The sequence below is a fragment of the Mirounga angustirostris genome, unplaced genomic scaffold (genome assembly GCF_029215605.1).
Source record: "Mirounga angustirostris isolate CCGP_5_RB_7025 unplaced genomic scaffold, mMirAng1.0.hap1 SCAF_35, whole genome shotgun sequence".
Classification (NCBI taxonomy): domain Eukaryota; kingdom Metazoa; phylum Chordata; class Mammalia; order Carnivora; family Phocidae; genus Mirounga; species Mirounga angustirostris.
Window position 1 is genome coordinate 232,433 of NW_026991743.1, and position 16,757 is coordinate 249,189.

Genomic DNA, 16,757 nt, shown 5'->3' on the forward strand with positions numbered 1-16,757 from the left:
CATTATAAACCTTTTGAAGTTTGAGTTATTAAGATTATCTTTTGCCCAAAATATCATAAACTTTTTGAAGTTTGAGTTACCAACATTGTCTTTTGCCCAAAATACCTGTTTTTCTAACTGTTCCCTGACTTTTCTTAAGCTTTAATATTAAATGTACTTGGAATAATCCAGTGACTAATTATATTATTCATATTACTTCTGTTCTAATTTTTAAGTCTGTTAGGTTTGTCAAAAATTGAGGGGTGTATTTTATTCTTTTTAATGACCATTTCTTGTCATTTTTCCTAACAATTTTTACTTTATTATGTATTTTGATAATCTTGCTTGATGGCACAAAATCTTTTTCATGATCTTTCCTGGTATTATTGGCAAACATACCCTTTATAAAACTTTGGCGCTTTTTTATGCTGCGCTTTTACCTAAATTTGCCCCTTACCCCTTTTAAAACAGTACTTACCATACCAAGGAAAACCCTAGTGGGATACTGGGGTCCTTTCTAGGTCTCTGCCTAGCTCTCACCTCCTTTCATGTCAGAGTTTTAAAAAATATGGTTTACATTCTTCCTTTTCTGTATCATCACCTCCCAGGGACTCTTAAGTCCACTGCAGCTAGGTTGCTGCTCCTGTGGATCATGTGAGTTTGATAGGGAAAACATCCCTAACGTTGCTAAAATCTGACATCACTGTAGAATTTGATGGTGATTTTTACTCTCACTTGTAAGCTAATTCCGCCCTTGTTATTTGGGACATTGCAATCCTTTATTATTTTATAACTTAATTTTGATATAATTTCAAACTTATAAAAAGCTGCATGACAGCTGGGAAGGGCTCTTTCATATGTCCTGTACTTAGATTCATAATGCATGTTTTTCTGAACTATTTGACAGTAAGTTGGAGGCATCTTCTTTCTTTATCTTCCAATACTTCATTGTGTGTTTTCTAAGAAAATAAGGACATTTTCTTCTTAATCTCAGGAAACAAACTGAGGGTTGCTGGAGTGGTAGGGGGTGGGAGGGATGGGGTGGCTGGGTGATAGACTTTGGGGAGGGTATGTGCTATGGTGAGTGCTGTGAATTGTGTAAGACTGTTGAATCACAGACCTGTACCTCTGAAACAAATAATACATTATATGTCAAAATAAAAGAAGATAGCAGGAAGGGAAAAATGAAGGGGGGGGAATGGAGGGGGAGACGAACCAGGAGAGACTATGGACTCTGAGAAACAAACTGAGGGTTCTAGAGGGGAGGGGGTGGGGGATGGGTTAGCCTGGTGATGGGTATTAAAGAGGGCACGTATTGAATGGAGCACTGGGTGTTATATGCAAACAATGAATGATGGAACACTACATCAAAAACTGATGATATAATGTATGGTGATTAACATAACAAAATTAAAAAAAGTTAAATTAAAAAAAAAGGACATTTTCTTATATAACCAGAAGAAAGTTACCAAATCCAGAATGTTAGCAGTGATATAATACTGTAATCAAATTCATAGGCTATATTCAAATTCTCAATAGCATTTTTTTTTTTTAATAAAAGGTGCTTTTTTTTTTTTCCCTTTAAGTCCAGGATCCAACCATGCTCATGTGTTGCATTTAGTTATCACATCTTTTCAGTCTCCTTTAATCTGGAACAGCTAGCTCCTCAGCCTTTTTTAAAAATTTCTTGACCTTGATATTTTTGAGGAGTGAAGGACTTTGTTGTAGGAAGTCCTTTTATTTGAGTATGTCCATTTCCTCACGATTAGCTTCCGGTTGTTTTTCCTTCCTTCCCTCCCTCCTTCTTTCCCTCCTTCCCGCTTTCCTTCTTTCCCTCCCTTCTTCCCTCCTTCCTAACCTAAACCAATCTACTTTTTTTTCTTTTTAAAGATTTTATTTATTTGTCAGAGAGATAGAGAGCACAAGCAGGGGGAGTGGCAGGGAGAGGGAGAAGCAGGCTCCCCGCTGAGCAGGGAGCCTGATGTGGGACTCGATCCCAGGATCCTGGGATCATGACCTGAGCTGAAGGCAGTCGCTTAACCGACTGAGCCACCCAGGTGCCCCTAAACCAATCTACTTCTTTTGCTCGAATATCACTGCAGTGATGTTCTGTTGGCCTCAGTGCATCCTGTCAGGAGGCACATGATGTCTCCCTGTTCTAATACTGGTGCTGCTAGCCTTGGTCAGTTGCTTAATTTGGGTCTCTTAAGTTTCTTTGCTGTACTGTTACATCTTTCTTCTTTAATTAATAACTTATTTGTGGGGGACACATTGAGATTAGCTAAATATCCTGTTCCTCATCAAACTTGCCTGTTGTACTTTTAGGATCCATTGATGGTTTTCTAATTCTGTCATTCCTTCTATAATTATTAGTTGGCATTCTACTGAAAGGAATATACCTTTCCTTTTTGTTTTCCTTTATTTCCTATTTCTTTTTTTATTTTCTTTTTATTTAGGGCTCATGGATCTCGTGGCTTCTTATTTTATTCAATGGGTTATAACCCAGTACTATCATTGTTTATTTTGATGCCCCAATTGTCACACATTTGGATAGTGGAAGCCCCTACAGGCTATCTCCTGAGTTATTTTAATATGTTCTGATGATTCTTTGACCATTTCTTTACTTTATGCTGTAAGTATATGTTCCAGGCTTATTTTGTATTTTCCCAGCCACCGTCCTGGGATGAGCCATTTCTTTAAGGTTATTTTTAATAGAGCATAGTGTTTAGAAGTCATCATCTAGAAGCTAAGGTGTGCTCATTGGTCCTGAGGTGTTACTGTATCTAGGCCCTCCTGGGGCAGAGCTAGAAAATGGCTGTGGGTGTGGGTGTGTGTTACAAAACTGTAAGTTAGTGCTGATACCTCCTATTTCAAGTCAGGGTTCTAAAGTACATTCTGCTCTCCCACATTTACATATTTGGTAGTTCCTTAACAGTGTGAACCCTGGCTCCCTGGTCTTAATTTGCTCAACCTTAGAATACATGAAAAGTAGTTCCAGAATTGTTAAACCATACCACCACAAAAAACCAAAAATACTAAATTGAGTGTGATTCAGTGAAACAACTGACAGCACAGAAATATGAGCTAAATTGGGTGGCTCAGTCAGTTAAGCATCTGCCTTTGGCCCAGGGTCCTGTGTTCAAGTTCTGCATCAGGCTCCCTGCTCAGCAGGGAGTCTTGCTTCACCCTTTACCCCTCCCCCCTGCTCGTGATCTCTCCCTCTCTCTCTCTCTCAAATAAATAAAATATTTTTAAAAAAGGTTTCTTTACAGTTGTTAGAGGTGAATTACATATGTGAAAAGCAAAAATATGTGGTCAGTTCTTTGAGTTTTGACACATATTCTTGGTCCTCTGAGAGTTCTGACTTTTTCTCCTCAGTCTCCTTTGCTGGCTTCCCAGCTCTGTGTTCATCTTCAAGATTGTTCCACAGAGTTCTTCCCTCCCCTCCATATTCTGATACTCTGTGTTACACCTATTTGCATGATATTCTGTGCAGTCAGGATCAAGATAAACTCATTTTTGTAATCCTAGAACCTCTCATAGTCTAGGTATATGGAAGTGCTAACCAGGTGTTTGAAAAAAATGCACATAGTAATACTATGTCTATAGATTTCTATAGGTTGCATGTACAAGTTTGCTTTTGAGTATCCTGAATAAATAAAAGATCAGATTTGTATAATGCCAGATGACTAGTCTTCTTTCATTAATTCCAGTCTTTACATTTATTATGTTTATTTTTTACATTGTACCCTATGTGAAATTGAGCTATATCTTTAGTCAATGGCTCTTAACAGTTGCTGTTAGTCAGTTGTGGAAAATTCCATTAATCCTTTCTGGGTAGAGAGAAAGTACCAGCATTATATTATATTACAATTTTATTATATTTCACTAAGATTTAACGAAATATGGTGCAGTTATTTTGGTCACTTCTGCTACTGTATAAAAAGATGATTTGAAGCTATTGTGAGGTATGAAAGACAGCCTGAAAATTCCTTAACATTGGGATTGAGGAGTCCAGGTTGAAATAAGTTAGCTTACTTTTCCTTATTACATAGCAAGTTGCTGGGTTATCCACCTCAAAGGAAAACAAGACTGTGAGGTCTTAGAAGGATGGGGGCTAGGTCCTGTTTGTTTCTCTAGCTCCACTAAATGGCAGGAGCTTTCTAGTGTCTATGAGATGGCAGAGTGCTGATTTCAGTGCCGGTTGATTAACCTCTAGTGCGATTCCTCTGCCTGGGAAGAAGACATGGCAGGGGCAGCATCCTCCCATCTGGGAGCCCTGCTGGGAACGTATGCTCAAGGGGAATGCTGGGCAGATGCCTTGTCCTCAGACCCAGAATACCATAGAACTCTGATGGCTCTGAATGGATTGTGACTTCTTTTCATTTCATTATCAGTTAAAAAAATAACACTTATTTTCTTTATCGACAGGAGTGAAACCTCGGTCCGGTTGGTCTATTGATCCTTTTGGACATTCACCAACAATGGCTTATCTCCTCAAACGCGCCGGATTTTCTCACATGCTTATTCAGAGAGTTCATTATGCAGTTAAAAAACATTTTGCATTGCATAAAACGCTGGAATTTTTTTGGAGACAGAATTGGGGTACGTAGGGTGTGATGAAAGTGGAAGATCTCACTTGACCTAGATGTTATTTCATAAGGGTTATGAACTCCTCCTGTTACGGGCTTTATTCAGAGTGTCAGTCTTGAAAATTAGGTTGCTTCAAGATATACGTTCTTACGATTTTTTTCCCAGTGTATTGGTGTTAAGATTCTCTTAAGCAGTGGTGAGGATATTTATCTATAGAACACCGTGGATTCTTTTTTATGCCTAAAGGAAGTAAATAAATGTAAGGAATTAGTCTTTTGCAAATAATGCTTTTACATGCTTCTGTTTTGAAAAGGACTTGTTTTATCACAAAGTTGAACATGTGTGAGAACTTATATCCAGTCCTTTATTTCACATTCAGCCTGTGTTTCCTCCTTCTGTCTTTCCTGTCTCTGCATCTAGTAAGAATTGCCTTTTAAACCATTAATCCTGTCCTCCTGAACAGCCCTCCTATTACCTGTCCTGCTTGTTTTCACGCTGTATTCTGTGGGTGCACAGGTGTTCCCAAGGTCATACTTCTACAGCTCTTTGCTGAGGGGTGGGAAGGAGACAAGATTTAGGCTTCTTGAGAGGTTTTTGCCTTTCCCAACCCCCATTTAATTCAGAATACCTTATTATTTCTTTTTCTTTATTGAGTTCTTTATTCTGGGCCATGCATTGTACTGTATGCTTTATATCTGCTCTCTCACTAGATCTTTATCCTTTATCTTCTCTTCTCTCATTATCCCTCTTAAATGGTGAAGAAATGGATGCTTAGAGCTGTGAAGCCTTTTGCCAAAGTCGTACAGGTAGTAGGTACAGAGGCGAGATCTGAATCCAGCTTTGTGTAGTTCAGAAGCCCAGGCTTTTAAGCCCCTGCCATTCACTGCTTTCCCGGTACTGGGCTTTCCGTAAGATTTCATCCACAAAAAGGGTTTCGTTGCTAAAACAATGTTCAGAAATTACTGCATTGCATCATACTTGTTTTCCTGTGTAAGTTAGATCCCCCCTTAAGTGTTTTCAAAAAATCGTTTGTAAATCTAGACAGTAACTTCCTGATACGTACTGCTGTTTTTTCAATAAGGAAAGAAATTAACTATATAATTTTTTATTCTGGAAATTAAAACCTGTAGGGAAAACGAGAACTTGTAGGGGGTTATATCCTGTATAGTTTGATCAAATGCAAAGAGCATATTAATTTAAAAAAAAGGATTGTTAATTTGAAGAGGCCCTAGTTAACAGTATTGTCTACATTCAAATTGCCCATAAATACCAATCAGCAAGAAAGTACTGAGTACTTTTATGTACTTAATACCATGCTTGGAAGAAATACAGAAAACTTCCTTGCCTATCAGGAAATTATAGTCTTAATTTGATGAAAGACAAGACCAACAGCAGCAGATAAACTGAAACGTGTAAATGAGCTGCTAAATAGTATGGCTGAGGCGAAGGGGTGGGGCTGTTGAGTGTCTTTGATCTACCGGAGAAGGGAAGAGGAGTTGTCACCGAGGGCCTCTGTGCGGTTAGCAAGCATTAGTGACCAGATCCGTGATGTCACACTCGAGTGTGATTCAGTGAAGCAACTGACAGCACAAAAATATACAAATTATAAAAGCTTTGAATTTTGGAAAAGAGCTGGTAATTAACTAAATGGAGCACGAGATAGAACTGGAATATGTTAGCACTTACCAGATAGATTTGAACATGTTGCTTCAAAATTATGCTTTGGAACTCATTTGAGCTTCTTTGTGTGTTCTGGTTCTTAATGAAGGAGGTATTTTCATTTTTCAAAACGTGCGTGTTGCTTTTTTGTTTTCGTTGTTGTGTCTGTCTTTGTCATAAAAGCATCACATAACCCATTGCTGAAAAGTAGAAATCCACACTTTATAAATAAAGAGGGAGAGGTATTTACAGGTCAGGAGCCTAAAAGGTAACCATTTTTAACCCTTGCTCAAGTCCTCCATCACTGGGTGGTAGGCTTCTGACCTCTCAAGGGCAGTGATAACAACACTTGCTGGCATTGGGGATTTAATTAAAGACAGTTCTGCATCAGGAACCAGTGCTCCCTTTCAGTATATTTTTTGTTTGCTTCGTTTTTATTCTTGGGTTGGTTTGTTTGTTTGTTTGTTTTGGTTTTAAGAAGTACTTCCCCTTGTCCTGTGCTGCTTTCTTGGTGAAAAGTCCCGGTGGCTCTTCATTGGTGAACAACGGGGAGACTCTGTGAACTCTTCCGGTTGCCCTTTCTTCTCCTCACAGCGAGAAATAGATAGGAATTTGCCCAGCATTCTCACAAGCCTCCCTACTTCTTCCTTTCCTCCTTTTATTCTCTTCCTCTCTCCTTCTCTCCTTTCCTCTGCGGCTAGTGTCATGGTCTTCCCCAGTGTGTCCCGTTACTGATGTGGGGACAGATGTGGCAAGGAGCTGGCAGCCAGGGATGGACACAGCCCATATTTTTGGATGAGCCAGGGATAACTTTTGCTTCTGTTCGTTTGTATCTTTCCAGGCCAGCACACGCTGGTCCGTGATGGGTCTCTGCTCAGTTTAGATAGAGGAGGTAGAGAGAGACTGAGATGTGAGTCTCTTCCTTCAGGCTGGTGGTCTTTAAATGCCACTGGAGTTTATGTATGAGTAGTAGTTAAGTAGGTTGTAGATTTAGGGTGGAGCTTGCATTATTTATGTAGAAAGTACTGGCATTTTGAACAGTTTTGGGAAAACACAATTTATAAATCCAGGTTTGTCTGTTGGCTCTTTATTTTAGATCTGGGATCTGGCACAGATATTTTTTGCCACATGATGCCTTTCTACAGCTATGACATCCCTCGTACGTGTGGACCTGATCCTAAAATATGCTGCCAGTTTGATTTTAAACGGCTTCCCGGAGGCAGATTTGGTTGTCCCTGGGGAGTCCCCCCAGAAACAATACATCTTGGAAATGTCCAAAAGAGGTATGAAAATATGCATTTCATTAAGACAGCATCTTGAGCAAAGCAACAACTCTGCTGCTCTTTGCTAAAGGGTTCAGTAGCCAACATTATCCATGCTCAAGGTACTTATTCAACCAGATCTAAAGCAACTTAAAAATGCAGAGCTTTGACTGTGCCTTTTATGTGTTATAACTTAATGGAAAATGAACAACAGTTGATCAATATACAATGGAGAACCTATAACAGTCTGTTATTACCCTCTCCTTTGCCCTCATTATAAAAGCCTTCTGCTGCTTTTGATTGATCTCACATACTTTAGTTGATAATAAAACTTCTGGTCTCTATTGTATACATTGGTAAGAAAAGCAACCCAACTGCAAAAACAGGTTTATTGAAATGGAACACATAAAGAGTATAATTATCTGTTCTTTTAATACAATTTCAATAATAGTGGATGCTGCCCAGCTCTGATGAATACACTCTTTCGATCATTCTGATATTTTTGACTTACAGACAATTTTTAATTAGGAATATTTATACTTAAAGATAATTACTTAAATAAAAAAGGGATGAATCATTTTTTTTAGGAAGAAAATTATGCTCATGACGGAAGCATCTCATTACCTATACTTGTCATTTGTTTGCTTTTAAAGTTTAATTTCTTCACTTAAAAATTACTGGTGTATAATGCCTTTAAATAAGACATTGTGTTGCAATATAAACCACTCACCTCTGGCAGAAAAATGATACAGGCTTTTATTTTATTTTTTTAGATCGATCATGTTATTTATTAAACACATGAGGAGATTTTTGAGAGTGAGGGGGGTAGCTATAAACAGTTAAAGTAGGATGACAGCCATAAATTCTGCAAACCACAACATTCATTAACTGTTTTTAAGACCCTGGAATTTCTGGTTTCTGAAAACCTACTCTGCCTAGGTTCTTGTACATGTTATCCTTAAAAATTTTTCAATAACATGATGGCAACACGAGTGTAGGAATATTTTTAAACTCATCATATTGTGTACACTAATTGTATAACAATAATTATGTGCAATTTTTTTTGCCATTTGTAAGTTTGATGGTTTTTGGGAACTCCACGCTCATGTGAATTGCTAAGAAGAAGCCAGGCATCCTGCGTTCCACAGGAGGGTTAAATGGGCAAGGATGAGGCAGGTCGGTAGTTACCAAGCATGGCTGCCCAAATTACCCAGGGAGCTTTCCAAAAATCTCCAGCCCAACAAAATGAGAATAGGGTGCCAACATAACCATGCCCCCAGGTGGTTTCGAAGCACAATGATAAAGCCTTTTAAATAAAGTAAGATCTTTGCACTGTGCACTATCAAGTCTATTTATTTTAAAAATTGCTTCTTTAAAAACTGGAAGGAGAAGGTGAGATTGAGTCTCTGCCTTGAGTCAGTCCTTTTGGCCATAAAATATTTCATTGAGGGTCCCTCACTCTGGCACACACAAAAGTATTTTAACATGGCAGCCTTTAACATAGATCGCTTCCAGCAAAATCTGATTTTTATGGTTATTTTGAAAAACTGTCCCAAGATTAGGGATCAACCTGGTTTCATTTTATTGGTTCCTACAGCAGTGAAGATCAGTGAGGAAGAGTGAATAGCGTGCTTTCTGGGCTTAGGTTAGTTAGGCGGAGGAGAATAATACAGTGTATTATGTGGCAAAAGGTATAGAGCTAGGCAGCATACGCTCTTCTGTAGCTCAGGGGGTCAGAGATAGGGAATTTCTTTGAAGGTAACCAGATGCTTTAATTGGGGCTCCCAGTGGACCAAAGACCTTGTGAGGCTCCTCTTTTTCTTTTCTTGGGTGTTGCTGAGAGTACCTGTTTAAAGTGCATTATTGGAGGGGGGAAGCTATTTTGTGTAATCCTTTTGCTGTGTCCCATCTGACACTACAAAGATTGCCCCCCGGGAACATACCTTGTGCTCAGTCAGTTCCAGTGAATCTGCAAGTGATTTCCAGGCACCTGGGGGCATAGAGATGAAAGAGTCTATTTAATACTTCTGTAGATTTTTTAAAAAACTTCTTATAATTCTTGAAATCTTTACTGGTTACTTCACATCCAGATATCACCGTCCTTTTTACTTTGTGATTAATGGAGAGCAAACACGGGCATTCCAGCTTAGTGGCACGTGATTTTTAATACCCTAAAGAAAATGAAATTTAACTACAATTTACAGGTGATAAAATTGGTACTGTTTAGTTCAGCAGGTTCCTCTACTTCGCAAATAAAGAGGTACCATTCTTTATCACATTGAGTTTTTGTTCTCATACAAGTATTTTACATATGATGGTGATTTGTGTGTCAAATGATACAGGATGTTCTAGGAAATTTTTTTTTCTTTGTTCTAGTTAAGTTGACATTTCTAACTGGTAGGAGTGAAGAGCAGATTGCTGCTGCACATCTTCAAGTGTGATATCGGTCATTTCATTTGGCATTAGTGTACAATGTATTTAGTGAATATCCACTCTCTACCAGGTAGTGTAGATTGGTCTCTTGAATTCCGTGTTGACACCTTCTGAGCAGGAGCTTGGGAGTTAGGACAGATGCTGAATGGAAGACTCACACTTAATGTTTGTGATTCTTTCCTCTTATGTGTCATATGCATATACACACAAGATACGGTATATCTAGTAGTAAACCTTGGCATTCATTTAAATGATCACTTATCCTTTTCTATGCTGGTTGCCTAGGGGAATCCGATTGGATGCTCAGTCATAGTGTATCTTTCTCATATCTGATTTATATGTTTGGTTTTTTTCTCTTATTTTTCTTTCTATTTGATTAGTCTCATTAGACATGTATTTTTTTAATTATAACTAATAATCCAAGGTTATTTTTGGTTAAGTGTGGAATATTAGTAAATTATTAGTAAAAATTAAGTACTCTACTGAACGCTAATCTCAGAAAACTATGTTATGTAAGAACATTATGGTTATATTTTACTCACCAAGTTATTGAATTTTGCTAATAATTTAATATTTGCAAAGCAGTTTCAGAGACTATCAGTATAAAAAGATCATGTGAATTTCTAAATTTAGTTAAATGTTTTTAATTCTATAAAATACTTCGTTCCATTATTGATGGTCTTTGAGTTTCTTTCGTAAGTTTTTATATTGTGAATTGGAACTTCTCGATAACCCTAGAAATGAAAATTGGAATACTGGGTAAAAAGCACATTAGTCATTTATCACTGATTTCTTAAGCTTGGCATTACAAACATAGAGAACTACTCTGAGTTCTTCATCCGCTTATTTAATTTCATTTTTATAAGCCATTCCTCTTAAATACTTTGTATTCCTAGACTTCCTCAAATGGTACCCCGGTTCAGCATTCAGCAGTTCAACCCCAAAGGTTTTCTGCAGAATACTAGAATAATATGAAATATAAAAACACATCAGCACATTTAGTATTTAGCTGACCTTTGGACTCATGGGTTAGATCTGAGGAAGGTAGAAATCAAAAAAGCTATTTGATCTCCAAAACTTTATCTGTTGATCAGCCCTGAGAAGGACACTGACAGATATCCAGTTTATTGATGGCAGGTGTTAAGTGAGTTGTTTTTCTTCTGTTTGAAGAGGAAATCAGGTTCTATAATTGGTTTCATTCAAACTATTAATTTTTTTATGTGTAATCAGGCAAGTTTAGATCAAATTAGAGAAAGGCATCTTGAGTCAAAGCCAACTTCAAAGTTTATATAGATAAGAAATCCTTATTGTCTTCTTGGACTAAATTATTTTAAAATACAGGCAATCTGGGATCCAGTGTCTATGGCCGGGCTTCAGGAGGCCATTGATGTTCCCAGTAATTTTATGTCAAAGTTGGTATGTGACTTTATTTCTCTAAGGATAATCCATTGGAAACCTGTGGGTTTTTCTCTCTGGTAAGAATTTATGAATATATTTTTTAGAAGATTTATTTATCCATTTTAGAGAGAAAGAGCAGAGGGGAGGGGCAGAAGGAGAGCGAGAAAGAATCCCAAGCAGACTCTGTGCTGAGCACAGGACCTAATGTGGGGCTTGATTTCATGACTTAGAGACCATGACTGAGCCAAAACCAAAAGCCTGGATGCTCAACCAACTGCGCCACCCAGGCACCCCAAAATTTATGAATATTTTAAGTGGATAATGAAAATTAGTATAGTAGTTTTAAAAAATCTGCCTTATAAATCATACTAACCTAGAATACAGGTAAAGTATACAACAATTTCTTTTAACATAATACACTTTTTAATGAGTTGCCCCATTGTCCTTTTCTTAGTACTGTTCTTATTTTCCTTTTTCTTTTGTAGGGCTGAGATGCTTCTAGATCAGTACCGAAAGAAGTCAAAGCTCTTCCGTACTACAGTTGTCCTGGCCCCACTAGGAGATGATTTTCGCTACTGTGAACGCATAGAATGGGATCATCAGTATAAGAATTATCAGCTGCTTTTTGATTATATGAATTCTCATCCTGAGTATAATGTTAAGGTAATTTGAAAATATTTAATTATGATACTGTATTTGAAGTTGAGCCTTCATTATTAAATGAGGCTAAAACACAACAGCCTTAGTTTCTTTGTCCCACATCCCAATATTTCCTAGAATATGTAGTTTGTATGTAAGAGTGTAGTTCTTAAAGAGGAAAATTATCTAGTACTATAGTTGCATTTCTGAAGTTGTCCCTTTCCCCCCATTCCTACAGCATTAAAGAGACTTTACTTTTATGTAGTTGTAAATATGCACCTACTAAGTTGTGATCTTCAGTTTTCAGTGATGTCCTGTTTTTCTACCAGCATCAAAAGTTTGTTTCTCTGACGGCTGCATCCTTGTGATTTTAGTAATGTGACGGGCAATGCAGATGAACGTGTCATGAATTTTGCAAATTAATGTCTTGTGTCCAGAGAATACACTAGCATCTTTCTTAGTTGAGAAGACTTCCAAAATTAATCATTTACCTGTAGTTCTTTCTCTCTTTTTTTTTTCCCCTTTTGGAAAATTTTGAATGTACCCTAAAGTTTTGAGAACAACTTAAGTACCCTTCCCCTGACCCCTGCCTCCCCATATCCATAGCTCAGCTACCACATTGATCAACTCGAGGTCACTCTCACTTCAGCTGTGCCTCACTGTCCTCTCTCACCCTCTCCCAGGGATTATTTTGGAGGAAATAGTAGTCATGTAGTTTCATCTGTAACCATTTCATTATGTATCTAAATGATAAGGACTCTGTTTAAAAATACAATCATAATGCCACTATTATATCTAAAAAATTAACAATAATTCAATATTATCATATATCCAGATAGATTCAGATTTTCCTGATCACATACAGGCATTTTTTTTAAAGCATATGTTTCATGAGTCAGGATTCAAACAAGAGTCCTATATTAGACCCTATATGAGAAAATTACCCAATGTGTTTATTATATTCACATACTAACCTATGAGACAGTAGAATATTTGTGGAAATACTACAGAAAGGAAGAGATGTTACTGTTTAGGAAATTAGAAAGCTGATGATAGGTCACATTTTATGTAGGGAGAATTCAAGTTTATTAAGTAAATGTAAATAATATTAAATAGTTAAATAAACTTAAATAAAATGCCAGGTGTATTCAAGATACTTACAACTGAATTTCTACCAAATTATGAACTTTAGGTCTATGTTTAAATCATCTCTATAATCTCCTCAAAGATGAAGCTGATACACAAACATTTACTTAGGGGATGGCATATGCAGATGGGTATTTTATCCCTAAGTACATCTTCCTAGTGAATGGTTTTGAGATCCATAAAAGGATCTACCACTCATTCTAAAGAATTAAAGTACTGATTTTTGTATTTTACCTATTTCCTTCTTTGCCCAGTAGGGCAATTTGTAAAGTCACTTTAAAAAGCATCCAACTCTTGATTTTGGTTCAGGTCATGGTCTCAGGGTCACATACTTAAGATTTCCTTCTTGTATCATTTCAAAAGAAAAAACACTAACCATGATGATAGAAGGGAAAATAAGGTTACTTTTGTAAGATTTGGCAATGATTTGAATGAGCGGGGGGGGGCAGGGGGAGGGGAGAGAGAGACTCTCAAGCAGACTCTGTACTGAGTGCGGAGCCCAATGTGAAGCTCATTCTCATGACCCTGAGATCATGACCTGAACCAAAATCAAGAGTTGGATTTCTTAACCAACTGAGCCATCCAGGCGCCCCACAGTATATTCAATTTTAATACTGTATATTATCTTTAATATCCATTTGATAAATACATCACAATTTGTCCATTGTATTATTGATGGACATTTGGGTTGTTTCCAGTTTTTGTGTATTACAAATAAAGCCATTTTGAATATTTTGTGCATGTTTTTATATACATGTATGTGAATTTATGTGGGTATAAAATGGGATAGAAATTTTTGGTCATGGGTATGCACATGTTCAACTTCAGTAGATATTGCCAAATGGTATCCCAAAATAGATGCACTAGTCGTTGCATTGTATGACAATTTCAGTTGCTGTACTTCCTTACTCAGATTTTTTGTTAGGATTTTTTTTTCATTTTTAATTTTTATGATCGATATGATGGTTTTATTTTATATTTCCCTGGTAGTTAATGAATTGAACCTCTTTTCATAAGTTTATTGCCATTTAGGTATCCTCTTTTGTGAAGTGACTATTTAAATCTTTTGATGACTTTTCCTTAAATTGGGTTGTCTGTTTATTTTGTACCATTTATAACTCTTTTATATATTTTGGTTTGAGTCTTCCTTCAGATAAAAGTTATACAAATATTGTCTCCCACTATGTGAGCCTGTTTTTTAATTTCTTTCTTAATGCTGTCTTTTGATAAACAGAAATTCTTTGTTTTAATTAAATCTAATATAATAGTATTTTCCTTTCCATGTCATGTTCTGCTTAAGAAATTTTTGTTTATACCCCATAATTATGAAAATACGCTTCCTATGAAGCTGTCCTCCAGAAGCTTTATTGTTTTACCTTCAATATTTAGGTCTGTAATCTGTTTGGAATTGATTTTTTTGTGAATTGTATGAAGACAGGGATCGAGGTGCATTTTTGCCCATATGGGTATCTACCACCATTTATTGAAAAGACCAGTGTGCCCACTTTACTGCAGCATCATCTTTTTCATTAATTTTGAGTGAAACTATTTGTGTGGCTCTTGTATAGACTCTATTCAATTTTGTCTATTTAGTCTCGGACTGTCTTAATTACTATAGTTTTAGAATGGATCTTAATTTCTGATAGCATAAGTCTTCTAATTTTGTTTTCCTTCTCAAGATTGCATTGGTTTTCTTTATAGTTCTGTATAGGTTTAAGATCAATTTTTAAATTTCTACCAAAAAAAGTTGGAATTTTGATTGGCATTGCATTGAACCTATAGATCAATTTGAGTACCGTTAACTTCTTTACAAATATTAGGCCATCCATGAATGTGGTATATTCCATGTATAAAAATACAGTTGACTTTTGCATTCTAACCTTGTACCCAGTAACCTTCATGCATTTCCTTTCTTTCTGGAATTTTTGTCACTCAAGTGTTGGCTGCTTTGATTGTCCTTAGATACCTTCAAACAAAAGCTTTTTTTCTCTCTGTGGTTTATCTAGTATCTGTTCTCTGTAGGATGTTTGAAGTTATTTTGTCCAAGCCAGAAGCTTCAGTTTATTATTTTCTTTTAATGAAAGGAAAAACCCAAGTAAGCAATTGAATTTAGATGGCTAAAAATTGACATTGTACCAACCAAGCCAGTCAGTTTCCCATTGGTCATCACTTATTTAACAATTTATGTATTTTTCTCATATGTTGCTCTGATAGAGGAGTTTGATTATGTTTAAGATTAAGGTTATGTTAAAGATATAATTTGTTGCCTTTTGAAGTAAAAAACATCTACTTTTTTTTTTGGTTATTTGGAATACGTACTTTGAGCTACCAAGAGACTATAGAAAAATTCACTCTTAAATAATTTCTTTTGAAACTACTCTAGGATAGATACAGGATTATATATCAGTCCTTTGAGATTGAATTAAATTTGTGAGAATGCTCACCAGGCTACTTAAATGAACTTTGCCTGGGGCAATTGCCAAGAAGGAAATACTTTCATCTTGGCTAATACCAAAAATTAGTTACAATATTCTAAAAGGGTATACTTTGTTGTTAATATTAACTCTGTAGCATGCCACAGTTCCCTAAAATCTGAAAATGAAGGGAATTTTTGTTATCTCATAGAAATCCCTTTTTATATAGATGAGAAAGTGAGTCAGAAATTTAGATTGTTGAAAATTTTTTACTTTTATCAGTATACTTCCCTGAGCTTGTCTGTACTATTGGGCCTGAAGTTAATGCTGTATTTCTTTGCATTTGTGACCCTCATGGTTATACACACACACACTTATATTCTGCTTCTTAGAATGTGTTAAGTGAGTAATAAATAACACTTAATTTTTGAGTACTTACTATTTGCTATTAACGTTTTCTTTTAGAGAGAGAGCATGCACTTTGGGGGTGCGGGGGCGTGGGGATGGGGAAAGGGAGAGAGAGAATCTTAAGCAGGCTCCATGCCCAGCACAGAGCCCAATGTGGGGCTCGATCTTATGACCCCGAGATCATGACCTGAGCTGGAACCAAGAGTCAGGTGCTTAACCAACTGGGCCATCCAGGCACCCCTGCTATTAACTTTTTAAAGTGCTTCACTTTAGTTAACTTATTTAATTCTCTGAACATTTTCTGGTAGGTACTATAATTATCCCCATTAGAGATGAGGAAACTGAGGCACAAATATATTAACTTGCCCAAGATACATTGTATTTGGTGAAGCCAAGATAAGACAAGGTAATATTGTTGAAAATTGCTTTTCTGTGATGTAAACATAAGGATTTAGAAATAATTATCTATTTTGCTGTTATAAAATTTATTGTGTCACAGGTACATGATAACTTCTATTTGTCTTACTAATATCATCATGTTTCCAGCTGAAATTTTGCCTTTGCAATAGAAAAATGATAGCTAAAACTTAGACCATTATTCCCAGTTGTGTTTCTAAGCATTTTACTTAGAACCCTATTAGCTGTAACACAGACACAGAGACAATATATAAATATGCTCAAAACCACATTGTTAGGTAAATGGTAGAGATGGAATTCAAACCAATGATATCTGGATCCAGGTTCTGTGCTGTTCTTAACCACTCTTCTAGAGTGCTACTCACTGTTTTTAACTACTCTTTTTTTTTTTTCTTAAGATTTTATTTAT

At 36.5% G+C, this 16,757-nt stretch overlaps 1 protein-coding gene across 1 annotated transcript in view; it reads left to right on the forward strand.

Annotated features, from left to right (window-relative positions):
- Window positions 1–16,757, forward strand: part of LOC135363152 (alpha-mannosidase 2-like) — a 154,734-nt gene that overhangs the window by 54,390 nt on the left and 83,587 nt on the right. The window contains exons 6-8 of the mRNA XM_064583843.1: window positions 4,411–4,584; window positions 7,328–7,514; window positions 11,810–11,987. Of these exons, the coding sequence (XP_064439913.1) occupies window positions 4,411–4,584; window positions 7,328–7,514; window positions 11,810–11,987 (539 nt within the window). The remainder of the gene's footprint in view (window positions 1–4,410; window positions 4,585–7,327; window positions 7,515–11,809; window positions 11,988–16,757) is intronic.